General features: G+C 55.8%; 1 protein-coding gene across 1 annotated transcript; it reads left to right on the forward strand.

Moving 5' to 3' along the window:
- Positions 1–1598: 1598 nt before the first annotated feature.
- On the forward strand, positions 1599–23976 carry CACNG7 (calcium voltage-gated channel auxiliary subunit gamma 7). Its single transcript, XM_084906232.1, has 6 exons — positions 1599–1855; positions 5345–5569; positions 7121–7207; positions 7632–7772; positions 22989–23134; positions 23694–23976. Exons 2-6 carry the CDS (start codon positions 5374–5376, stop codon positions 23949–23951), a joined length of 828 nt encoding a protein of 275 aa, XP_084762358.1. The 5' UTR covers positions 1599–1855; positions 5345–5373; the 3' UTR covers positions 23952–23976.
- Positions 23977–24472: the final 496 nt, after the last annotated feature.

Consider the following 24472-nt stretch of genomic DNA (forward strand, 5'->3'; position numbering starts at 1 on the left):
GGGGTCAAGTCCGGTCAAGGGCACATGCCATGCTCCATCTCATCCCCAGTGGGGGGCGTGCAGGAGGCGGCCCATCCAGGATTCTCTCTCATCGTGGATGTTTCCAGCTGTCCCTCCCTCTCTGGGGTGATGATGCCCCGGGCACCAGGGAGGGACCCCGGCACCGAGAGACAAGCACCCACACACTTACCGGGGGCATCGCACAGGCTCACACACACACACTGACACCCAGACCCTGTGGAGTCCTGAACATGGGGGGATGGGGGTGGGGGTGGGAGATGGGGGTGACAGGCAAGCCGCCCACGGAGACCCCTGGGGATCGGGTCAGAGGGACTGACCCCACGACACAGAACCGAAGCGACCAGAACCCGTGAGCTTCGGGACCCGCGACCGAGGCGGAAGGCCGACGCGGCGCCGTCCGGGGCTCCTTCCCTTGACCCACTTGCGAGTCGGGGGGAAGTGGAGAGGACTACGTATCCCAGCAGGCACCGCGGCGGACCCTTCCCCCCAGGAGTGCAAGCCCCTCGCCGCCAGGGCTGCTGGGAGTTGTAGTCCCGGGACGAGGCCGGCCGGTCGAATGGTGTGTGTGCCTGCCTATGTCTGTGCGTTTGGAAGGACCCGAGCCCCAAAGCTTCGTGGGTTCCCCCTTTGTGGGAACCCCGGCGTGTCTCTTCATCCCTTTTGGGGTTCCGGGGACTCAAGTCTAGTTGGATGCTGGGGCTTTCCCCCCTGTCTCCTCCAGCTCCGCCGCGGTCCCCCCACCCCCTGTCCGCCCCCAGCCCCCGGCCTGACCCTCGGCGGGCGGCCTGCCCCTTTAAGAGTGGCCCCGCTGACATCACGGCGGGTGGGGGGGCCGGGGGTGGGGGCTGGCCCGGCTCCCGGCTCCGCGGCGGCGGCTGCAGGACCCAGATCGCTCCGCGCCCGCCGGCTGCTCTGGGGGGACCCCGGCCCGGGACGCCCCCTCCCGCCCCGACCCCCAGGCTCCGCCCCGGGCCCGGCCAGAGCCCCAGCCCCCCGCAGGGGACCTCAAGGATCGCCCCGCTGCCTCTCTCTCCTCCCGGGGTCTCTCTCTCTCTGTCTCTCCGCCTGTCCCTCTGCCCGGCTCAAGGTGTCTGGGTCCCACAGCATCCCTCAGCCCCAGGCCTCTGAGCGGGGCCCCGGTCCCCTCTGGTCCCTGCGCGCCTGATCCCCCCAGATCCTGCGCCCCGGCCTCCGAGCTGGGGAAGAGGGGGGTCTGGGACCCTCTCTCCGCCCCTCCTGCGCTCTCTCTCTCTCTCTCTCTCTCTCTCTCTCTCTCTCTCTCTCTGTCTCTTAGGCCATCAGCTCTGGGTCCCCTCCGTCCCCAGCCCTGCGAGGCTCAGGACCGCTCAGCCTCGGAGTCGGGGGGCGCCTAGGACCCCCCCCCCTTCTGTCTCCCGCTGCTCAGCGCCCCTCTCCATCCTCTCTCTCTCTCTCTCTCTCTCTCTCTCTCTCTCTCTCTCTCTCTCTCTCTCTCTCTCTCTCTCTCCTTTCTCTCTCCCTCTCCTTCTCTCCCTCCCGGCCTCCCCCATCCCCAGGGCCCGGCGCCCCCCTCCCTCCCGCACCCCCTCCCCGCCCCTCCCCTCCTCCCCGGCAGCCAATGAGCGGCCGCGGGCCGCAGCTCCCGGCGCCGTCCGCCGAGTGAGGCCGCGGCGGCGGCGGCGCGGGGGGCGGGGGGCGGGGGCCGGAGGGGCCGGGACGCCGGGCTCCGGGGCGGGGGCGGGGGGCGCGGGCGTCGGCGGCCCCGGGGGCGGCGGCGGCGGCCGGGGGGAGCCGCGGGGCCGGTCATGCGGCTGCGGGGCCCGCGGCCCGGAGCGTCCGCCCAGCCCTGAGCGAGGTGAGGAGCGGAGGGTCCGGGGGGCGGCGCGGGAGGGGGCGGGGGGTCCCCCGGAGGCGGCTGGGGCTCCAAGGGGCCTGGGGGGCTCTGGGGGGCCGGCCTTGGGGCGGTCGGGACCGCCGGGTCCGGGAGGCGATGGGGGATGGAGGGGCATTGGGCCTAAGGGACCCGGAGGTCGGGGTCCGAGGGACCGGAGTGAGCAACTCTCTGCTGTTCGCGTCCGATCGTGGGGAGCGCGGGGTCCCCTCGGGGTCCCCCCGGGCAGGGCGCACAGCCCGGGTCCCGGAGGGGGGCGGGCGCGGGGAGAGGGAGGAGGGAGGACGGAGGGAGGGCCTGGCCGGCTGAGAGCGGGACGTGAGTCCCAGACAGGGTTCCCGGAAGGCGGGTACGTGTGTCCCCCCCCCCCCCCACCCCAATACCCGGTGAAAGGAGACGGATGTGGACTTGGCCTTGGAGGAGGGGACCCCGGAGGAGGGGACCCCGGAGACCCGAATGCGCGCGTCCGGGAGCGGCTGGGGGAGCAGGAGCGGGAGGCGGCTCCGGGCCTGGGGGGGGGGGCGGGATGGGGGAGGAGGGTCCCCAAGGATGAGGCTGGAGCTGGCGGAGAATGTGGAGTGAGGAGGAACTGGAGGAACTGGAGCAACGGAGGGGGCCCCCCCAGGCGGGGCGCGAGCCGGGGGACCGCGAGCCGAGCCGGGTCCTGGCCGCAGCCGAGGGGAGGAGCCGAGGTCCGCTACCTGCGCGCGGGCGGCCGGGGAGCCCGGGTTCGAGCGGAGCGGAGCGGAGCTGGCGGTCAAGCCCGGAGCCGTGGGACGGGGGAGGGGCGGAAAGCTGGTCTGAGCTCCGCCGGCCCGGATCCCCGAGCCCTCCAGGAGGCGGGGTGGGGGTGGGATGGGGTGGGGGTGGGGTCGGGGCAGCCAGCGGATGCTGAGATGGGGGTGGTGATGGTGGTGGTGTAAGTTGTCTGGATCCCCCTCCTCGGGGTGCGGCAGAGTGCCAAGGCTCCCCGGCATTCCGATTTTAAAAAGCGGGGTCTCCCCAATCTTGGTTGCGTGACTGGGACGCGTGGAGGGGGGCGGGGGGCTCTCAACATTCATCGTTCAAAAGATGAGGGGACTCTGGGACTCAGAAACGCTGAGGTTCTCTGGTTGAGATTGGATGGGGGGGTCCCCAGGGTGAGTCCCCCAAATCTTGGGGTTGCCTAGTTTAGGGAAAAGTCCGTGGTGGTGGTGCTGGTGGTGGGGGCGGGGTCAGGGTGGTGAAGAAGGGTCGAGGAGCATGCAACTTGGAACATTCAAGTTTGGGGGGTCCAGCTATGAACCGGGGGTCTCTTGTTTTGAGGACCCAATGTTTTTGGGGACCAGAGTTCCAGGTTGGGTGTGGAAGAGGGTCTGTAACGGGAAGTCCTTGCAAAGGAAGTGAAGACCAGAATCTCTGTGGAGAATTCTGGGGTCTCAGGATTCGGGGGGAGGGGGGGGGGACATGGGATGGGGGGGGTGCGAAGGGAAGAGTGGGATTCTGGACTTCTCGTTGGGGTGTTGCATTCAGAGCTCTGGTCCTTGGTGTGGAGGGTCACTTGTTGGGTTGGGGTGCTCTGGTTGGGGTGCTGAGTTGTGTGTGTGTGTGTGTGTGGGGGGGGCGGGGAGGTCCCTAGATCATGGTTTTGTCATCCTGGAATCTCCATCCAAGTTTGTGGGTCCCCGTGTTTTGAGGTCCAGCCGCCTGGGGTGGAGTTCCAGGACCCCCAGTCCAGGGGCTTGCCTGGGTTTAGGAGTTGGTGGGGGGCTGGAATTCAGGATCTGGAATTCCAGATCGGGGCGCCCGATTGAGGTCAAGATGCAGGACCAGAGTGAGGAGGTCGTGGGCGAAGTTCTTGGTGTTAGAATTGGATCAAGAGACGAGTCCGAGAGTCTAAACCAGGGGTCTTCAAACTACGGCCCGCAGGCCACATGCAGCCCCCAGGGGAGTCTGATCCTGCCCGCCAGGTTTTTTGGGCAGTGAGCGCAGCCAAGGTGTTACAGTAGGGATTAGTAGTTCATATAGTTCAGCCCTCCAGCTCTCTGAGGGACCGTGATCTGGCCCCCACTTTAAAAAGTTTGAGGACCCCTGGCTAAACTGAGGTGGAGGCCTCTACTCACGCTCATAGGCAGGCCTGAGGCCAGGCTGAGGGTCCTTTGTGTGTGTGTTTTATTTTAATCAGCTGTTTTTATTTTATTATTATTATTATTATTATTATTATTTTAAATATATGTGTATTGATTTTTTTTTTTTACAGAGAGGAAGGGAGAGGGACAGAGAGTTAGAAACACCGATGAGAGAGAATCCTCGATCAGTTGCCTCCTGCACACCTCCTACCGGGGATGTGCCCACAACCAAGGTACATGCCCTTGACCGGAATCGAACCTGAGACCCTTCAGTCCGAAGGCCGATGCTCTATCCACTGAACCACACCGGTTTCGGCGAGGGTTCTTTGTTGATGACTCACTGGTGGGATTTCTGGTTTCCGTTCAGAGACAGGACCCAACAGAAAGGGGTCGGCAGATGGAGTCCAGGTTGGGTGGCCTGCGTCAAGGTTTCTATCCAGGTCGCGCTGCTCAGCACCCAGTGCCGACGTTTCAACACTCAGGGTGCAGAGTCCCAGGCCCTGGCCCAGAGCTGAAGGCCCAGGCCCTTGCTGGAGGGTGGTGGTGTTCACGGTGTGTGGCTTGCTTGCTCCGGGGCACGGAGTCCAGGTTGGAGGTTCGTGCCTGGCCCCAGGGTGGATGTGACAGATTGATCGATCACTGTCACAGCTTCTGAGTCACAGGCCCAGGCTCTGTCTGGTCTGATGTCTGTGGTTCAGGCCTTGGGTGAGCGCGTGAGGGTCAGGCTGGAAGGCTTGGTTCTGGGGTTGGGAACCTAGAAACTGCATTTCTAGTTGGAGTCATGATATATATATATATTTAAAACACATTTTATTGATTTTTTACAGAGAGGAAGAGAGAGGGATAGAGAATTAGAAACATCGATGAGAGAGAATCATAGATCAGCTGCCTCCTGCACACCCTCTACTGGGGATGTGCCCGCATCCAAGGTACATGCCCTTGACCGGAATTGAACCCCAGACCCTTCAGACCACAGGCCGACGCTCTATCCACTGAGCCAAGCCGGTTTCGGCTGGAGTCATGATATTTTGCACCCATGTCCCTACATTTCCTAGGTTGGAAATCATATCCTGGAGCTGGGGGGAGGGGCGTGTCTGGTGTGTGTGGGGGGTCTCCGATCAGGATCCAGAGCCAGAGTACACGTGACCAGTGCCAGGTTCAGGACTAGGGAGTGAAGGTCCACATTAGGTGTCACCGGTTCAAATCCAGGGAGGTCCAAGGGGAGAGGGTTAGGGGATTGGTTGTGTCTGGCCGGGGTTCGCCAGCCCCGGTGGCTGCCTGGGGGTGAGGCATCTAGGGCGGGGGGTCCCACCAGACCTTCTCCAGGACAGCTTCCCTCCCGCAGGCCCCGCAGGGCGCCCCCCGCCGCTGAGGATGAGTAACTGCAGCAGCCGCGCCCTGACCCTGCTGAGCAGTGTGTTCGGCGCGTGCGGCCTGCTGCTGGTGGGCATCGCGGTCAGCACCGACTACTGGCTCTACATGGAGGAGGGCACGGTGCTGCCGCAGAACCAGACCACCGAGGTCAAGATGGCCCTGCACGCCGGCCTCTGGCGCGTCTGCTTCTTCGCAGGTACCCCCCGCCCCTGCCCTGCCCTCTACCCGCCTGTCCCCGCCTGGGCTGGGCGGCATCCCAGAGTTCTCTCTCTTTTTGAAAAATTATATATATATATATAATTTTAAATATATATTTTATTGATTTTTACAGGGAGGAAGGGAGAGGGATAGAGAGCTAGAAACATCGATGAGAGAGAAACATCGATCAGCTGCCTCCTGCACACTCCCCACTGGGGATGTGCCTGCAACCCAAGGTACATGCCCTTGACCGGAATCGAACCTGGGACCCTTCAGTCCACAGGCTGATGCTCTATCCGCTGAGCCAAACAAGTGAGGGCTACTTTAATCTTTTAAAATTGATTTCAGAGAGGAAGGGAGAGGGGGAGAGAGATAGAAACATCAATGATGAGAGAGAATCATTGATTGGCTGCCTCCTGCACACACACCCCCTACTGGGGATGGAGCCCACAACCTGGGCATGGACCCTTGACCGGAATTGAACCCGAGACCCTTGAGTCCACATGCCGACACTCTATCCACTGAGCCAAACCAGCTAGGGCTAAAAAGTATATTTTTATTGGTGAGAAAGAGAGAGAGAGAGAAAGAGAGAGAGAGAGAGAGACATAAATGAGAGAGAATCATTGATCAGCTGTCTCCTGCACACCCCCTACTGGGGGTGGAGCCCACAACCCAGGCTTGTGCCCTGATCGGGAATCGAACCGTGACCTCCTGGTTCCTAGGTCGATGCTCAACCACTGAGCCACACCCGCTGGGCGAACCCACAGCTCCTTGTCCTTAGTTCCATCTCTGGGTTCCAGAGATCCAGGCACCCATCCAGTTTCTGTCCTGGACACCCAATACCACGCCCTCCGTGTCCTGCCTCCAGCGGCCCCAGGGCTCACACCATCACCTGGTCCCTAACTAACCCCCTGGGAACCGCAGGCTCCTCGCCTCCCCTTAGCGGCGGCCATCCAGGTTCAGAACCTGTTCCCTGGACAGCTCCAGTGCTGACCGTACAGCATTAAAAAAAAAAAAAAAATCCACGCCTTCAAGGATGACAGAGACGCCACGCCCCCTGCCAGGGATCTAGCCACCCGCTGCCTGATTCTCTCTAGGGATCCGGGAGTCGGGGACCCACAGCCCCTCCTCACTTGGGACCTAGGGTTCCAGCCTTGCCTCGGGCCCCCCAAGAACAGGAGCCCTCAGACCTCCTGCGCCTCTCCTTCCCTAACTAACCCTTGGGTCCCAGTGTTTCCCAAACTTCTGACACATGTGCACCCCTTCTATAATTTCCGTAACGCTGAGTACCCCTCGTACTCATGAGGACGTAGAATTAGGCGCAGCTAAGCACGGTGCAGTGCACATCCCCACCGAACTCCGGTGCAACGCGTACCACCACCAAACTCTTCTCGTACCCCTGGGGGTCCGTGTACCACACTTTGGGAAACACTGGACTAAGCCATCCCCAGCGCAGGTCTCCCCACTGTGCTTCTCCCCACTGTGCGCGGCGCCCCTGACTGCCTCTCCTCCAGCCCTGCCTTCCTATCCTCTCCTCCGCCCCCCTCAGGTCGGGAGAAGGGTCGCTGCGTGGCCTCGGAATATTTCCTCGAACCCGAGATCAACTTGGTGACGGAAAACACGGAGAATATTCTGAGTGAGGGGGATGGGGGGGCCTGGGGAACAAGGGGGGCAGGGTCCCAGGGCAGTCCTGGGAGAAAGGGCAAAACCAGGGAAAGGGGGGAAATGAGGAGGTGGATAGAAGAAGAGTGGAGGCTGCAAAGCAGGCAGAGTGGCTGGGCAAGGAGGAGGGGCGGGGCCAGGGCGGGGCCTAGACAACAGATGGGCGGGGCCAATGCAAAGGGGTGTGGTCAAACCAAAGGGGCGTGGCCTGGGTGAAGGTTGTCGGTCAGCAGTGGAATTAATCAGAAAGGGGAAGAGTCTATGGAAAGGAGAGAAGCCACCCAAAGGGGGTACAGGGGATGGCCACCATCAAGGAGAGGAGGTCATGGGGAATTGGGGAGGTGTGCCCCCCAAATTGCCCCCCTCTCACTCCCCCCCTTCTCTCTCCGCTCCCCCAGAGACTGTGCGCACAGCCACGCCCTTCCCCATGGTCAGCCTCTTCCTCGTGTTCACCGCCTTCGTCATCAGCAACATCGGCCACATCCGCCCCCAGAGGACCATCCTGGCCTTCGTGTCTGGCATCTTCTTCATCCTGTCGGGTGAGCCCCGAGGAAAGGAAAGCACTTGCGGAGCTGGTGTGTGTGTGTGTGTGTGTGTGTGTGTGTCTTTTAGGTTCAGGTGGTGGCTCCCTCTCCCGCTAAGAAAGCCACCCCCTTGCTGAGTGGTCCTGGAGGAGGGGCCGAACCTCTCTGAGCCCCCACTTTCCCCCTGGGGGACGCAGAGAGCAGCGCCCATGTCCTGGCGGGTGCTTCTGAGGTGCTCGCGGGTACCAGGCTCTGGGCGGAGACCCAGGACCCTGGGAGGCCAACGCTAGTGATGGGCCCATTTCACAGATGGGGAAACAAACACTCAGAGAGACGAGGCCATGTGCCCAGGGCCACACACAGCCAGGGAGAGGCGGAGCTGGGGCTCAAATCACCACGCATGTCGCCCCCACGGGCTGTGTTTTGGGCTAATCCTGAGATTACGGGTCACAGGTTACAGGGCTCTTTGTTTCTCTGAAAAGCTTTCAAATGGAAAAGGCGAAAGCTGTTGGCGCCGCCACTTAGGGTCAACCATTACCCTGTGATTGGACTTCATTGGTCTCAAATCTGTTCATCTGTCTCTGCTTCTATCCACCCGTCAACCTTTCTTCTTCTCCTTCTTCTCCTTCTCCTTGTCCTCCTCCTCCTCCTTCTTCTCATTCTTCTTCTCCTTCTTCTTCTTCTTCTTCTTCTTCTTCTTCTTCTTCTTCTTCTTCTTCTCCTCCTCCTCCTCCTCCTCCTCCTCCTCCTCCTCCTTCTCCTCCTTCTCCTCCTTCTCCTCCTCCTCCTCCTCCTCCTCCTCCTCCTCCTCTTCCTCCTCCTCCTCTTTCTCTTCTTCTTCTTATCAATTTAAACATTATTGCTTTTAGAGAAGAGGTAGAGGAAGAAAGAGAGCAAGAGATGGATTTGTTGTGCCACTTATTTACGCATCCATTGGTTGATTCTTGTATGTGCCCTGACCGGGCATCGAACTTGCAACCTTGGTGTATCTGGACGGTGCTCTGACCAGCTGAGCTACCCAGCCAGGGCTTTATCTCACTTTAAAAAAAAATTTATTTATTTAATGCATTTCAAAGCGAGTTGCAGTCTCAGTACATGCTACCCTAAATACCTCATTGTGCATCTCATTAGCTAGAATCCAATATGTGTCTCTAGTTCCCTCACTTCCGCGCAGATGATCACACTCCCTTCGTGTGACATCTCTGCCCCGGAGTTATTATTAGCGCGCACTTAATAGAAACGGGGGTACTGCCGGAACCGGTTTGGCTCAGTGGATGGAGCGTCGGCCTGCGGACTGAAGGGTCCCAGGTTCGATTCCCATCAAGGGGATGTATCTTGGTTGAGGGCACATCCCCAGTAGGAGGTGTGCAGGAGGCAGCTGGTCGATGTTTCTCTCTCATCGATGTTTCTAACGCTCTATCCCTCTCTCTTCCTCTCTGTAAAAAATCAATAAGATATATTTTTTAAAAATTGGGGGTACTGGGGCCCGGAATAGTGCAGGGAGTCGCCCAGGATTCCCAGCATGAGCTGGTGGCTGAGGCCTGGAGTCCGCGGAGGCCTGGAGGAGAGTCCTTCTGGTGTCCCCTCTTCCCAGCTGCAGCTGTTTGGCCTCCTCAGGCCAGGTCAGCCCAGGCCAATGCAGCTCCATCATGTTTAACTCCAGCCATCTGGTCTACCCAGCCCCACTCCATTCCGACTCAACTCTTCGGTCCAATTCAGATGGACTCAACATAATTAAACTCCACTCAGGTCCTTTTAATCCAGTCGACATTTTACAAGCAAACTCTGTTGTTCGTCTCATTTCCATTCAGTCCCTGGGGGGCTCCCATCAACTCCTCCTTAAAAAAAAAAAATATATATATATATATATATATATATATATATATATATATATATATATATATATTATTGATTTTAGAGAGGAAGGGAGAGGGGGAAAGAAATAGAAACATCCATGATGAGAGAGAATCATTGATTGGCTCCATCCAACCAGCCATCCATCCTTTCACCTTTCCATCCATACATCCATCATCCATCAATCCATCCAACAAATATATATTATTGATTTCAGAAAGGAAGGGAGAGGGAGAGAGAGATAAAAACATCCAAGATGAGAGAGAATCATTGATTGGCTGCCTTCTGCACGCCCCCCTACTGGGGATCGAGCCCACAACCCAGGCATGTGCCCTTGGCCGGAATCAAACCTGGGACCCTTTGGTCTGCAGGCCGACGCTCTATCCATTGAGCCCAAACCAGCTAGGGCCGCTCCCCGGTTTGAGGTGTCTCTTCGAGTGTCCCCTCCACGTCCCACGTGGTTCCGGGGTCAGGTTCAGGGTTCGGGCTCTGGAGGAGGCCGCAGGCAAATGAAAGAGACTAGACAAGGAAATATTAATGTGGGAATCGGGGGCAGGCGGGAGCCCAAGAGAGGACTACGCTCTGCTCTGGCCTTGCGATCTCTTTTATTCAGGTTTGGGATCCACACATAGCCCTCAGGCAGGCAATTTCCAGTACCAGCTGCTTGATAGCCCGTCAGCAAGGACTAACATGAGACTAACAGGTTGCTTCAGCTCCCTTTGTCTCCACTAGACCAGTGGTGGACAAACTCATGAGTCCACAGAGCCAATATCCACAGCACGACGATTGAAATTTCTTTCGAGAGCCACGTTTTTTAAACTCCAACTTCTTCTAACGCCACTTCTTCCACACAGACTCGCCCAGGCCAGGTGGTATTTTGTGGAAGAGCCACCCTCCAGCCGAAGCCGGTGTGGCTCAGTGGATAGAGCGTCGGCCTGCGGACTGAAGGGTCCCGGGTTCGATTCTGGTCGGGGGCATGTACGATGGTTGCGGGCACATCCTCGGTGGATGGTGTGCAAGAGGCAGCTGGTCGATGTTTCTCTCTCATCGATGTTTCTAGCTCTCTATCCCTCTCCCTTCCTCTCTGTAAAATATCAATAACATATATATTTTAAAAAAAGAGCCACCCTCAAAGGGCCAAAGAGCCGCATGTGGCTCGCCGTGGTTTGCCGACCACAGCCCTAGACGGTGGGTGCGTGGCTCTGACCCTTGCCGGAGCCTCAAGGTCCACCAGCCTTCGGGTTCCTTGTCCACCTCTCTCTGCTAGGGAAGGCAGTGGGCAGCTGCCAGCATGCCTCTGCATGTAAAGATTTTTGTGTTTTTTTTTTATATCCCATCCCCCATTCCCCCTTCCCGCCCCTCCCCCGGCTGTCTCTAGGCGCAGCCTCCCTCGTGCCTCCCACTGGAACTGACGAGACTTTTTTTCCCGGGGAAACCGGGGTGCGTGCAACCTCTGTGCAGACTTGAATCACTGCCTGTGGAGCCAGACACTGAGCTAAAATAAGACGCCTCGGCTGTCACCGTCCCGGAGTGTCGGAGCGGAAGGGCTCAGATCCTTTCATTTTCCAGATGGAAAAAAAAATCGTGGCCTAGAGAGCGGAGGAAGTGGGGCATGGAGGTGTCCTTGGGTCCGCCCCCAAGGAAACCCCGTGGTGCGCGGCTCACAGGGCTGGGAATAGTGGAGGAGGCCGAGGGGCCGGGCTGGGGCTGGACTGGAGGGTTTTTCCCGGCACAAACGCCACGCTCACCCCAGAGACAGCAGCCCCGGCCTGGCCAAGGTCAAGCTGAGGATCGATGAGGCTGTCCTGGCCGGGAGTCAGGCCTCTGATGTAACAGCAGAGTCACGGGGAGGGCATGGAGCTCCACGGCCCGAACCCGTTTCTCCTGGTCCTTCCACCGGCTCTGACCTCTGCGCCCACCGCAAGGGACCCATGACATACATTTGAGGTAGTGGGTGGAGCAGCCGAAGGAGCCTGCGGCTGTGAGCCCGGAGAGATCCGGGTTCAAATCCCAGCACGTCCTGTGTGTGCTGCAGCCTTCCTTTGCCGAGCTGTAGAGAGAACAAATCTTGGCCAGGGGTCGGCAAACCTTTTATTTTTAATACATTAAGAATTTTTTATATATTTTATTGATTTTTTTTTTTTTTACAGAAAGGGAGGGAGAGGGATACAGAGTTAGAAACATCGATGAGAGAAACATTGATCAGCTGCCTCCTGCACACCCCCCACTGGGGATGTGTCTGCAGTCAAGGCACATGCCCTTGACTGGAATCGAACCTGGGACCTTCAGTCCTCAGGCTGATGCTCTATCCACTGAGCCACACAGATTACGGCTGTTTTTTATTTTTATTTTTTGAAAGTATTACATAGCCCCCCCCCCAAACCTCTTCCAGCCCTCGCCTGCCCCCACCCCCAATCAAACTTTAGTAGCAAATATCTCAGACTTTGTGGACCATAGGATTGTAGTGGCCAAAGCATCCAGGGCTATTATTCATGGACCCTAAAATTCAAAATTAATGTCATTTGCATGGGTCACAAAATATTTTTTAAATGTTTAAAATTGAATTTATTAGCATTGGTTAGTAAAATTATAACAGGTTTCAGGGGTACAATTCCTAGTACATCACTTGTATATTGCATGGTGTGTTCACCACCCCGGATAACAGTATGGTGCTGATCAGAGAGAAAGTGGGGAGGTGAACAGGTAGAGTGAGGTTGGAGTGGGTAAAGGACGGATAAATGGTAATGGAATGAAATTTTTTCCTCCACACCATGAAATAGTGTAAAACCAGCCGAAACGGTTTGGCTCAGTGGATGGAGCGTCAGCCTGTGGACCGAAGGGTCCCAGGTTCCATTCCGGTCAAGGGCATGCACCTTGGTTGCGTGCACATCCCCAGTAGGGGGCGTGCAAGAGACAGCTGATCAATGACTTTCTCTCATAGATGTTTCCGACTCTTTCTCTCCCTTCCTCTCTGTAAAAAATCAATTAAAAAAAGAGAAAGAACTAGTGTAAAAACCAGGCTTAGCTCACAACCTGTACACACACACACACACACACACACACACAGGGTGGGACAAATCATAGTTTGTGGATTCCTGTGGTCTAGATCAGTGGTCGGCAAACCGCGGCTCTCGAGCCACATGCGGCTCTTTGGCCCCTGGAGGGTGGCTCTTCTACAAAACACCACGGCCTGGGCGAGTCTATGTTGAAGAAGTGGCGTTAGAAGAAGTTGAAGTTTAAAACATGTGGCTCTCCAAAGAAATTTCAGTTGTTGTCCTGTCGGTATTGGGCTCTGCTGACTGATGAGTTTGCCGACCACGGGTCTCGATCGTGAGTATGAAGGGCCAGTCCAGGGCCTGATCCACAATAACTATGGACACACGGTGACAGCAACAAGCCTGATAAGAAACACTTGACTGAGTGCCGAGGTCTGTATGTAAATGAAACCATCTCCTCTTCTCCGCCCGGGAAGGCAGACAGCATTATCACTCCGGTTTTCCAGTTGAGGAAACAGAAGCATTCCGAGACTAAGTTGCTCCATCATGGAAGCCAGACCGAGGCACTCTCCTGCCTCCGGGAACCATAAAAACGAAGGTGATTTAGAAAGAGAGGAAAGGCCCTAGCCAGGCTGGGTTGGCTCAGTAGGTAGAGCGTCGGCCTGCGGACTGACGCGTCCCGGGTTTGATTTCGCTCAGGGCACATGCCAGGGTTACAGGCTCGATACTCAGTAGGGGGCGTGCAGGAGGCAGCCGATCCATGATTCTCTCATCGTGGATGTTTCTATCTTTCCTTCTCTGAAATCAATAATATATATATATATATATATACACACACACACACTAGTAGCCCTGTGCACAAATCTGTGAACCAGTAGCTTGCTCTCTGCCCACTGCCCCACCCTCCTGTAGCTCCACCTGCCCTCTTCCCCTCCCCCCCATAGCTTGCTGCCCTGTCCTCTCCTGTAGCTCGCTGCTCCACCCTCCTGCTGATCTGTGATTGGGTCATCACTCAGTTGGTTGTTATGCTTCATGGTATAACAACCATTTACATATTACATCTTTATTATATAGGGGGTATATATATATATATATAAATTTTATTTTAAATATATATATATATATATATATATATATATATATATATATATATATATATTTAAAATATAATAAAAAGAGAAGAAAGGATGGACAATAGCACCAATATCTTAGATCTTGGAATGAGACAATCTGGTCCAACCACCTCATGTTGTCAATGAGGAAACCAAGATGGAGAGAGAGAGAGAGAGAGAGAGAGAGAGAGAGAGAGAGAGGAGTTGCCCTCTGGGGTTGGCATTCAGTCCTGGGAAAGGCAGTACAAGTGTTGGGACAGAAAAGGGACAGGGTCACACTGGGTATTAAATGCCCCTCAGGGCCTGTGTTGGGGATGGTCGAGAGGACAATGCTCAAACCAAGGAGGGGGCTTATGCAGGGGTCCGAGCAGCCTGCTCCTCCTTGAAAATGCACATCTCGCCCGTCTGGCGTGGCTCAGTGGTTGAGTGTCGACCTATGAACCAGGAGGTCATGGTTCCATTCCTGGTCAGGGCACATGCCCGGATGCCTGGGTTGTGGGCTCCATCCCCAGTAGGGGACGTGCAGGAAGCACTCAATCAATGATTCTCTTTCATCATGGATATTTCTCTCTCTCTCTCTCTCTCTCTCTCTCTCTCTCTCTCTCTCTCAAATCAATAAAACCATAAAAAAGAAAATGCACATTTAAGCCTCTCCCTCACTAGCTCTCCATATTCAAAACCCCCCCTGATCTTTGAGTGAGAATGTTTTTTAAATATATTTTATTGATTTTTTCACAGAGAGGAAGAGAGAGGGATAGAGAATTAGAAACATTGATGAGAGAGAAGCATCCATCAGCTGCCTCCTGCACACCTCCTCTACTGGGGTTGTGCCCACAACCAAGGTACATGCGCTTGATCGGAATAGAACCCAGGACCCTTCAGTCCGCAGGCCGACGCTCTATCCACTGAGCCACACCGGTCAGGGCTTATATTTGTTTCTCAGCACGATTCCTACTCTGCTACATCATTTTACTTGTTTCCCATCCCCTCCTCCCAGCATGTAAACTCCGAACACCGGGACCTTTACAAACACCTGCCCAGCCGGGGTTGAGTGGCTGGCACAAAGCTCGCACTGAAGGATTTGTAGAAGGGATGGATGAGTGACAGTGACCGCTCAGGGCCTGCAGTGACCAGGGTTCCAACAGGAAGTGCCGTCCAAGTGGATGATGCTGAAGGGGCGAGGGGGCCTTTTTCAAGGGAAAGGAGAGAAGGAGGTGCCTGGTCTGAGGAGGGATTCCCAGCGCCCAGGGAAAACCTTGGGAAGAAGCAGTGAGGGTTCAGGTAGACCCGTGGGGGTGCTCTCCGTGGTGCTGAACCGCTATAGTTCTAATGCCAGGGAGTCTCCATTCTGTTCATTCTGGAACAGCGGCAGTGGAGGGGGTGGGGAGAGGGTTGGGTTACAGAGGAAGGGAAGGAGAAGTGGAGGAAAGGAAGGGAATAAAGGAGGGGGAGAAAGAAGGTTACTTTTGGAGAACCATAGCTGCCACCGTGAAATGGCCAAGAATAAGCTACCTCCTGACATTTAAAAATATATATATATATTTGCTGAAACCGGTTTGGCTAAGTGAATAGAGCCTCGGCGGACTGAAGGGTCCCGGGTTCGATTCTGGTCAAGGGCATGTACCTTGGTTACGGGTACATCCCCGGTGGGGGGTGTGCAGGAGGCAGCTGATCCATGTACCTCTCTCTCGTAAATGTTTCTAACTCTCTCTCTCCCTGCCTCTCTGTAAAAAATCAATAAACTATTATATATATATATATTTCAGAGATGAAGAAAGAGGGGGAGAGAGGTAGAAACACCCACGATGAGAGAGGATCATGGATCGGCTGCCTCCTGCAAGTTTCCCACTGGGGATCGAACCCACAACCCAGGCATGTGTCCCGACCGGAACTGAACCTGGGACCCTTCAGTCCGCAGGCTGACGCTCTACCACTGAGCCAAACCGGTTTCATCGGGCCCCCTCTTTAAAAATGTCAAAATTATGGGGTACCAGAGGGTCAGCGTGCTGTGGAAGCTCAGAAAGGATTCATTCTTCGAGGAGGCTGAGAGATGGGGGGAGTTAGACTGGATTCAAAAGGTGAAGCAGCCCAGCTGGGACGGCCAGTGGTTGAGCATCGACCTCTGAACCAGAAGGTCATGGTTCGATTCCCGTTCAGGGCACATGCCCCAGTTGTGTGGGCTCGATCCCCAGTGTGAAGGGCACAGGAGGCAGTTTCTATTTCTCTCGCTTCCTCTCTCCCTCTCTGAAATCAATAAAAATATATTGTTTGGTTTTTTTTTTTAAAGGGGAGAAGCAACTGGGAGCTTTTGCTGGCAGTCCCAGTTGCAAAGCAAGTACCCTCCTCCACTCGACCGGTATTTTATGATGTGCTGGGTCGTGTGCTAGGCGCTAGGAACACGGTGTGAACAAGGCAGGCTAGTTTTTAAGTGTCCCGGTGGAGGTGGGGGAGATGTGTGAGGAAAATGTACAAGAAGGTGGAGAATGGAATGTCAGGGGGTGAGAAGTGCTGAAAAAAAAAGAAAAAAAAGAAGTAGGTCATGGTTTTACCTCACCCCAGTCACTCTGATGTTTTAGTGGAAACTTTTAAAAATCTACAGAAAATACGATGAATGCTGCTATACCATTCCCCCCCTGGATCCTGCATTTTGTTAACACTCTCCCATTCTTTCTCTCTCTCTCTCTCTCTCTCTCTCTCTCTCTCTCTCTCTCTCTCTCTCTCTCTCCTCTCTCCTCTCTCCTGCTACACACACACATTTTTAAAACAAAAATTTACCATTTGAGCCGAAACCGGTGTGGCTCAGTGGATAGAGCGTCGGCCTGCGGACTGAAAGGTCCCAGGTTCGATTCCGGCCAGGGGCATGTACCTTGGTAGTGAGCACATCCCCAGTGGGTGGTGTTTCAAGGGGCAGCTGTTCGATGTTTCTCTCTCATCGATGTTTAACTCTCCCTCTCCCTTCCTCTCTGAAAAAAAATCAATAAAATATGTATTAAAAAATTTACCATTTGAAAGTAAGTTGCAGGCATCAGGATGGTTTATCTAGAGACATTTAGCTTGTATCTCTAAGAATAAGGACATGCTTTTATATAACTAGAACACCATACCACACCCTGAGACTTTACAGTTATTGCATCAGATGATGGATTCCATTTTCAAACCGTCCCAGTGGTTTCAAGACCGCCTTTCCCTGCCTGGCCGGTGGCTGAGTTAGTTGGAGTGCTGTCCTATAGACCAAAAAGTTGCAGGTTCGATTCTGGTCAGGGCACATACCTAGGTTTCTGGTTCAATCTCCCATCGGGGCGTGTACGGGAGGCAACTGATTGACGTTTCTCTCTCACATCGATGTTTCTCTGTCTCTCTCCCCCCTTCCTCTTTCTCTAAAATCAATTTTCAAAAAGTGAGAGTTCTTTTTTTTAAAAAAATATTTTATTGATTTTTTACAGAGAGGAAGATAGAGGGATAGAGAGTTAGAAACATCGATGAGAGAGAATCATCAATCAGCTGCCTCTTGCACACCCCCTCCTGGGGATATGCCCGCAACCAAGGTACATGCCCTTGACCAGAATCGAACCCGGGACCTTTCAGTCCGCAGGCCGACGCTCTATTCACTGAGCCAAACCTGTTAGGACAAAAGCGAGAGTTCTTAAAAAAAAATTCTTTTTTAAAAAAGCCCTTTCTAGCTTTCTCCCACAACCAGAATGTAATCCAGGTCCACACACAGTATTGGGTCGATGTCTCTTTTAGCCCAGCCTAGCTCTCCTACTATTTTATTTACAACGCCGGCTTTTGGGAATGTACTCCGTTATAAAAACACAGAGAGAGAATAGTCTAGAGAAACGCCACGCTCTCCTCCGCCGAGTCGCGACAATGATCAGCATATGGTGAGCCTTTTTTTAAGCCTCGCCGCCCTCCCTCCCTTCGACACCTCGCCACGTCATTCTGAAAGCCAGCCTCGCGCCTCCAGTCACCGTCCCCACCAACGTCCCGGCCTCTCCCCCGCCCCCCCCGGAAAGCACGTTTTGTTATTTAACGTGGTTGACACGGCCCCATAGTCGCGCCCGAACAATTAAGCATAGTAGCTTCCTATCGTTTAATATCTAGTAAGCGTTCACCGTCCCCACCTGTCTCATAAACGCCTTTTTTAAATTTTTATTAAATACAGTTACTTCGGTGTAAGTGAGGATCCGAGTTCCACCTGTGTGTTCAGTGGATAGACCTCCAGAGCCTCTTTTGTTTATTTACTATTTATTTATTAGAGGCCCGGTGCACAAAATTCATGCATTTGGGGGTGGTGGTGTTCCTCAGCCCAGCCTGCACCCTCTCCAATCAGGGAAACCTCGAGGGATGCCTGACTGGGACCCAGGATCGAGCCTAAACAAGCAGTCAGACATCCCTCTCACAATTCAGGACTGCTGGCTCCCAACTGCTCGCCTGCCTGCCTTCCTGATTGCCCCTAACCACTCCCCTGCCAGCCTGATTGCCCCTAACTGTCCTCCCCTGCTGGCTTGGTCACCCCTAACTGCCCTCCCCTGCAGACCTGGTCTCCCCCCCCCCCCCAAGTGCTCTCCTCTGCAGGCCTGGGTCCCCCCCCCCCCCCAACTGCCCTTCCCTGCAGGCCTGGGTCCCCCCCAACTGCCCTTCCCTGTAGGCCTGGTTATCCCCAACTTCCCTCCTCTGTCAGCCTGATCACCCCCAACTGCCCTCCCTTGCAGGCTTGGTCGCTCCCAACTGCCCTCCCCTGCTGGCCATCTTGTGTCCACAGGGGGGCAGCCATCTTGTGAGTTGTAGTGACAGTCCATTTGCATAGCACCCTTTTATTAGATAGGGTTTTGGAAATCCTCACCCCGAGGATATTTTTCCCATTGATTTTCCAGATGGAGTGGAAGGGAGGGAGGAGGTGGGGGGGGGGGGGAGGGAGGGGAGAAAAAAAATTCATGGGAAAGAGACACACAGGGATTGGTTGCCTCCTGCTCGTGCCATGACTGGGGCCAGGGAGCAAAACCCTCAACCGAGGCACATGCCCTTGGCCAGGAATTGAACCCAAGACCCTTCATTCCGTGGGTCGATGCTCTGACCGCTGAGCCAAACCGGCCAGGGCCCCGAAGCCTCTTTGAGCCCATGCCAGCCCCTTTCCTGTTGTTTCCTCACCATTTATATGTGGAAGAAATCTGGGCAGCTGTGTCGTAGCATCCCCACGTTCCACATTTTCCCAAATGTGCCCCTGGGTCAAGGTTTTGTATGGCCATCAAGCCCTGCATTTTTCCTGTAACACGGCTGTTGATCAGGTCATGCTTGATTTTATTTTTTAAATATATTTCATTGATTTTTTTTTACAGACAGGAAGGGAGAGGGATAGAGAGTTAGAAACACCGATGAGAGAGAAACACCGATCAGCTGCCTCCTGCACACCCCCTCTACTGGGGATGTGCCCGCAACCAAGGTACATGCCCTTGACCGGAATCGAACCTGGGACCTTTCAGTCTGCAGGCCGACGCTCTATCCACTGAGCCAAACCGGTTTTGGCTGATTTGATTTTTTTCTTTTTTCTTTTTAACGCCCATAACCGGAATCAAACCTGGGGCTCTTGAGTCCGCAGGCCGACGCTCTATCCACTAAGCCACACCGGCCAGGGCTCAGTGTAACACGTTTATATTTAGCATGAGGCAGCTGGACTCGGGTTACAGGATCCGAATGTCATTGGCACCATCCAAAGCATCCGTGTCAGGAGCCCGTGGACCATAAGCCTTCTCCTCTCCATCAGGTCTGATAGGGGCGTTGACCTTGGCCACTCCAAGGTCACAGGGCTTCTCCCCAGCCTGTCTGACCTGGTGCTCGTGGACCTTGACATCCGCCATGAGCACAGTGTATTGCTGTCTCCTGTCTTCTCCGCGGCTGACCCGGGGGTCGGGGGGACCGGATGGTGGCCGGCGGGCAGGGCCATTGCTCCTGGGCGTGCTTTTCCGAGGACATTTAGGACATTTCCGTGTCTCTGGCCGCCGGAAGGCAGGTGACGTGCGGGTCTGCTTTCCCGTGGGGCCGTGGAAGCCTCTCAGCACCGCGTCCTTGGCTTCTCGGCTCTCAGCACCGCCTCCATCAAAAGGCTCTCCCGTCCGTCTTCTCCTTCCCTCTTTGGCGGCGTTCCTGTGCCTTTAAAAAACACGGTCTTTCCTGCCGGCTGTTTGAAGGTGCAGCCGGCGGTGTGTACGGTGCCCCAGATTCCCCGGGAGCCGATGCGGGTCACACATTTTCAGCGGGAGCGCCCCGGCGGCCGCGGGGTCAGCCTGCGGTGCTGGCGATGCCCGCCCGCCTCCACCCCGCGGGGCAGCGGGTGAGGGGCAGGCTCCTCTGCAGCCGAGGGAGCTCCGGTGGCTCCGAAGGTTATAAATGGAGTTTTCTTTTTCTTTTCTTTTTTTAAAGTATATTTTATTGATTTTTTTTTTTACAGAGAGGAAGGGAGAGAGATAGAGAGCTAGAAACGTCGATGAGAGAGAAACATTGCCCAGCTGCCTCTTGCACACCCCCTACTGGGGATGTGCCCGCAACCAAGGTACATGCCCTTGACCGGAATCGAACCTGGGACCTTTCAGTCTGCAGACCTACGCTCTACCACTGAGCCAAACCGGTTTTGGCTCCTTTTCTTTTAAAAAAATATATATATTTTATTGATTTTTACAGAGAGGAAGGGAGAGGGATAGAGAGCTAGAAACATCGATGAGAGAGAAACATCCATCAGCTGCCTCCTGCACACCCCTTACTGGGGATGTGCCTGCAACCAAGGTACATGCCTTGACAGGAATGGAACCCAGGACCCTTCAGTCCGCAGGCCGATGCTCTATCCACTGAGCCAAACCAGTTTTGGCTTCTTTTCTTTTTTAAAAATATATTTTATTGATTTTTTACAGAGTAGAAGGGAGAGGGAGAGAGAGCTAGAAACATCGATGAGAGGGAAACATCGATCAGCTGCCTCCTGCACACCTCCTACTGGGGATGTGCCCGCAACCAAGGTGCATGCCCCTGACCGGAATCGAACCCAGGACCCTTGAGTCCGCAGGTCGATGCTCTATCCACTGAGCCAAACCCGTTAGGGTGCAAATGGTGTTTTCTAACTCTGCAAAGAATTACTCTTTAAAAAATATATCTTGCCGACACCGGTTTGGCTCAGTGGATAGAGCGTCAGCCTGTGGACTGTAGGGTCCTGGCATGTACCTTTGTTGTGGGCACATCCCCAGTAGGGGGCGTACAAGAGGCAGCTGATTGATGACTCTCACTCATCGATGTTTCTAGCTCTCTATCTTTCTCCCTTCATCTGTAAAAAAATCAATGAAATATATTTTAAAAAGATTTAAATATATATATATATATCTTTACTGATTTCAGAGGGGAAGAGAGAGGGAGAGAGGGAGAGAGAGAGAGAGAGAGAGAGAGAGAGAGAGAGAGAGAGAGAGAGAGAGAGAGAGAAACATCAATGCTGAAAGAGAATCTGCTCTATCCACTGAACCAAACCGGCTAGGGTTATCTTCAGAGAAAGAAGAGATTGCTGCCTTCCCCAAACACCAAGATATTTGCACACTTGCTCAACCCTACGACGTGCACAGAATAATTTCAGAACCGTTATCCCTGGACCACTCTGACAGGAACCCTGTTCCGCGAGGCTCACTGTTTCTCTGCAGGCCTTCCTGCCTTCGGCCTGAGGTCTGGAATCAGAGCTCTCTATGCGTGTTATTGGGTTACTGCATGCCCCCTCCTGTCATTGGCCTCATGAGACGTGGAGTCAGTTTTGCTTGTGTGTTCACATTGGATTTTAGGTTTCTCCATCCTTGCTGAATGTGTCGTTTGAATAGGGAACATATTGGCACCCTTCCAAAGCTCCAAGTTCAAGGGCGGGTCACTTCCTCCCTGTGGCTTCCTTCCTGCTCTCACCTGCCCCCTGCAGGTCGTAGGCTGCATTTGTTTTCCTTTTCCTTGTCTCTTTCCACAAAAATGTATTCATGTATGTGTTCTAGTGTACCCTTCTTTTTTATTTTTTAAATATATTTTTGTTGATTTCAGAGAGGAAGGGAGAGGGAGAGAGAGAGATAGAAACATCCATGATGAGAGAGAATCATGGATCGGCTGTGTTCTGCACGCCCCCCACTGGGGATCAAACCCGCAACCCGGGCATGTGTCCTTGACTGGAATCGAACCCGGGACCCTTCAGTCCACAGGCCAACGCTCTATCCACTGATCCAAACAAGCAAACCTCCCCCCACCTTCATTTTTTTCCTACTTAGTGATGTAGCCTGAACTATCAGTGAATTCCATCTCTATCGGCTCCTCCTCCTCGCATGGTGGCTCGGGACCTGTGGGTGATGCTTCATAGATCAGTGCATGAATTGAGGGCCTCTGGGCGCTTTCTGGTATTTTGCCGCTGTGAGCCCTGCTGCGGGGAATCGACTTGTGCCTGTGAGCTTTCCCGTCGCTGGGCAGATGTCCTGAGGGGAAATTCCTAGGAGTGAAGTTGCTGGGTTCAAGGACAAACGCCTCTGTGGTGTTATTAGCTGTGGCCAAACTCTCCTCCAGCAACATAGGCGAGCGTCCGTCCCCCTGCCTCACCAGAAGAACATCTTGTGAAACAATATTTTCAACTTTAAAAAAATATATTCTTAATTGTTTTGTTTTTTTGTTTTTTGTTTTTTTTACAGAGAAAAGGGAGAGGGACAGAGTTAGAAACGTCGATGAGAGAGAAACATCCATCAGCTGCCTCCTGCACACCCCCCACTGGGGATGTGCCTGCAACCCAAGGTACATGCCCTTGACCGGAATCGAACCTGGGACCCCTCAGTCCGCAGGCTGATGCTCTATCCCCTGAGCCAAGCCGGCCAGGGCAAGAAAACATATTATTTTTTAAAAAAGAGAGACATTAGCTGAGACCGGTTTGGCTCAGGGGATGGAGCATCAGCCGGCGGACTTAGAGGTCCCAGGTTCGATTCCGGTCCAGGGCATGCACCTTGGCTGCAGGCACATCCCCAATGGGGGGATGTGCAGGAGGCAGCTGATCGATATTTCTCTCTCATCGATGTTTCTAACTCTCTATCCCACTCTCTTCCATCTGTAAAAAATCAATAAAATATATATTTAAAAAATGTAAAAAAGTAAAAGATAGACATTAGACCAGGCCAGTGTGTAGAGGAGAGGGGGAGAGCCGCGGTGGGAGGAGGAGGGAAAGGGGGAGGGCTGCAGTGGGGGGAGGGGCCGAGGCTGGCGGACCACGAGCGCCCTCTGCTCCCCAGGCCTCTCCCTGGTGGTGGGCTTGGTCCTGTACATCTCCAGCATCAACGACGAGGTCATGAACCGGCCCAGCAGCTCGGAGCAGTACTTCCACTACCGCTACGGCTGGTCCTTCGCCTTCGCCGCCTCCTCCTTCCTCCTCAAAGAGGTGACGCCCCGGCCCACGGGGAGCTGAGCATGGGGAGGGCTGGGGGCCTGACTCCTGGGTCTGAGGGAGGAGGCTGGGGGCCTAGGTCTGAGGGAGGAGGGCTGGGGGCCTGGGCTCCTGGGTCTGAGGGAGGAGGGCTGGGGGCCTGGTCTCCTGGGTCTGAGGGAGGAGGGCTGGGGGCCTGGGCTCCTGGGTCTGAGGGAGGAGGGCTGGGGCCTGGGCTCCTGGGTCTGAGGGAGGAGGCTGGGGCCTGGGCTCCTGGGGTCTGAGGGAGGAGGAGGCTGGGGGCCTGGGCTCCTGGGTCTGAGGGAGGAGGGCTGGGGGCCTGGTCTCCTGGGTCTGAGGGAGGAGGGCTGGGGGCCTGGGCTCCTGGGTCTGAGGGAGGAGGGCTGGGGGCCTGGGCTCCTGGGTCTGAGGGAGGAGGCTGGGGGCCTCGGCTCCTGGGTCTGAGGGAGGAGGCTGGGCTCCTGGGTCTGAGGGAGGAGGGTTTGGGGGGGCCTGAGGGAGGGGCTGGGGCCTGGGCTCCGGGTCCCGGGGTCTGGACGGTGTCTCCCCGCAGGGGGCCGGCGTGATGTCCGTGTACCTGTTCACCAAGCGCTACGCGGAGGAGGAGATGTACCGCCCGCACCCCGCCTTCTACCGCCCGCGCCTCAGCGACTGCTCCGACTACTCGGGCCAGTTCCTGCAGCCCGAGTCCTGGCGCCGCGGCCGCAGCCCCTCCGACATCTCCAGCGACGTGTCCATCCAGATGACGCAGAACTACCCTCCGGCCATCAAGTACCCGGACCACCTGCACATCTCCACCTCGCCCTGCTGAGCCCCTCCTCCCGGGGAGCCCCCCTCCTCCCCTGGGAGCCCCCCTCCTTCCCTGGGAGCCCCCCTCCTCCCCGCGGAGCCCCCCTCCCCGGAGGCCCCCCCCTCCTCCCCGCGGAGCCCCCCTCCTCCCCGTGGAGCCCCCCTCCTCCCCGGGGAGTCCCCCTCCTCCCGGAAACTCCTCCTCCGCCCAGGGAGCCTCCTCCTTTCCGCGGAGCCCCCTCTTCCTCCCCGGGGAGCCCCCCTCCTTCCCTGAAAGGCCCCCTCCTCCCCTCGGAGCCCCCCCTCCCCCCGCGGAGCCCCCCTCCTCCCCTGGGAGCCCCTCCCTCCCCGCAGAGCCCCCCTTCTCCTCCCCTGGGAGCTCCCCTCCTCCCCGCGGAGCCCCCCCCTTCTCCTCCCCGCAAAGCCCCCCTCCTCCCCGCGGAGCCCCCCCCTCCCCCGGAGCCCCCCCTCCCCCCGCGGAGCCCCCCCTCCTCCCCGGAGGCCTCCCTCCCAGCAGCGCAGCTCCCTGGCTCCCGGGACTCC

The sequence above is a fragment of the Pipistrellus hanaki genome (genome assembly GCF_964339955.1).
Source record: "Pipistrellus hanaki genome assembly, chromosome: 15".
NCBI lineage: Eukaryota > Metazoa > Chordata > Mammalia > Chiroptera > Vespertilionidae > Pipistrellus > Pipistrellus hanaki.

Excerpts from the sequence above, each read along its gene's own strand:
- CACNG7 (XM_084906232.1), top strand. The coding sequence starts at position 5,374 with ATGAGTAACTGCAGCAGCCGCGCCCTGACCCTGCTGAGCAGTGTGTTC. Across the intron at positions 5,570-7,120 it reads GCGCGTCTGCTTCTTCGCAG|GTCGGGAGAAGGGTCGCTGC; the intron begins GTACCCCCCGCC and ends CGCCCCCCTCAG. Across the intron at positions 7,208-7,631 it reads AAACACGGAGAATATTCTGA|AGACTGTGCGCACAGCCACG; the intron begins GTGAGGGGGATG and ends CCGCTCCCCCAG.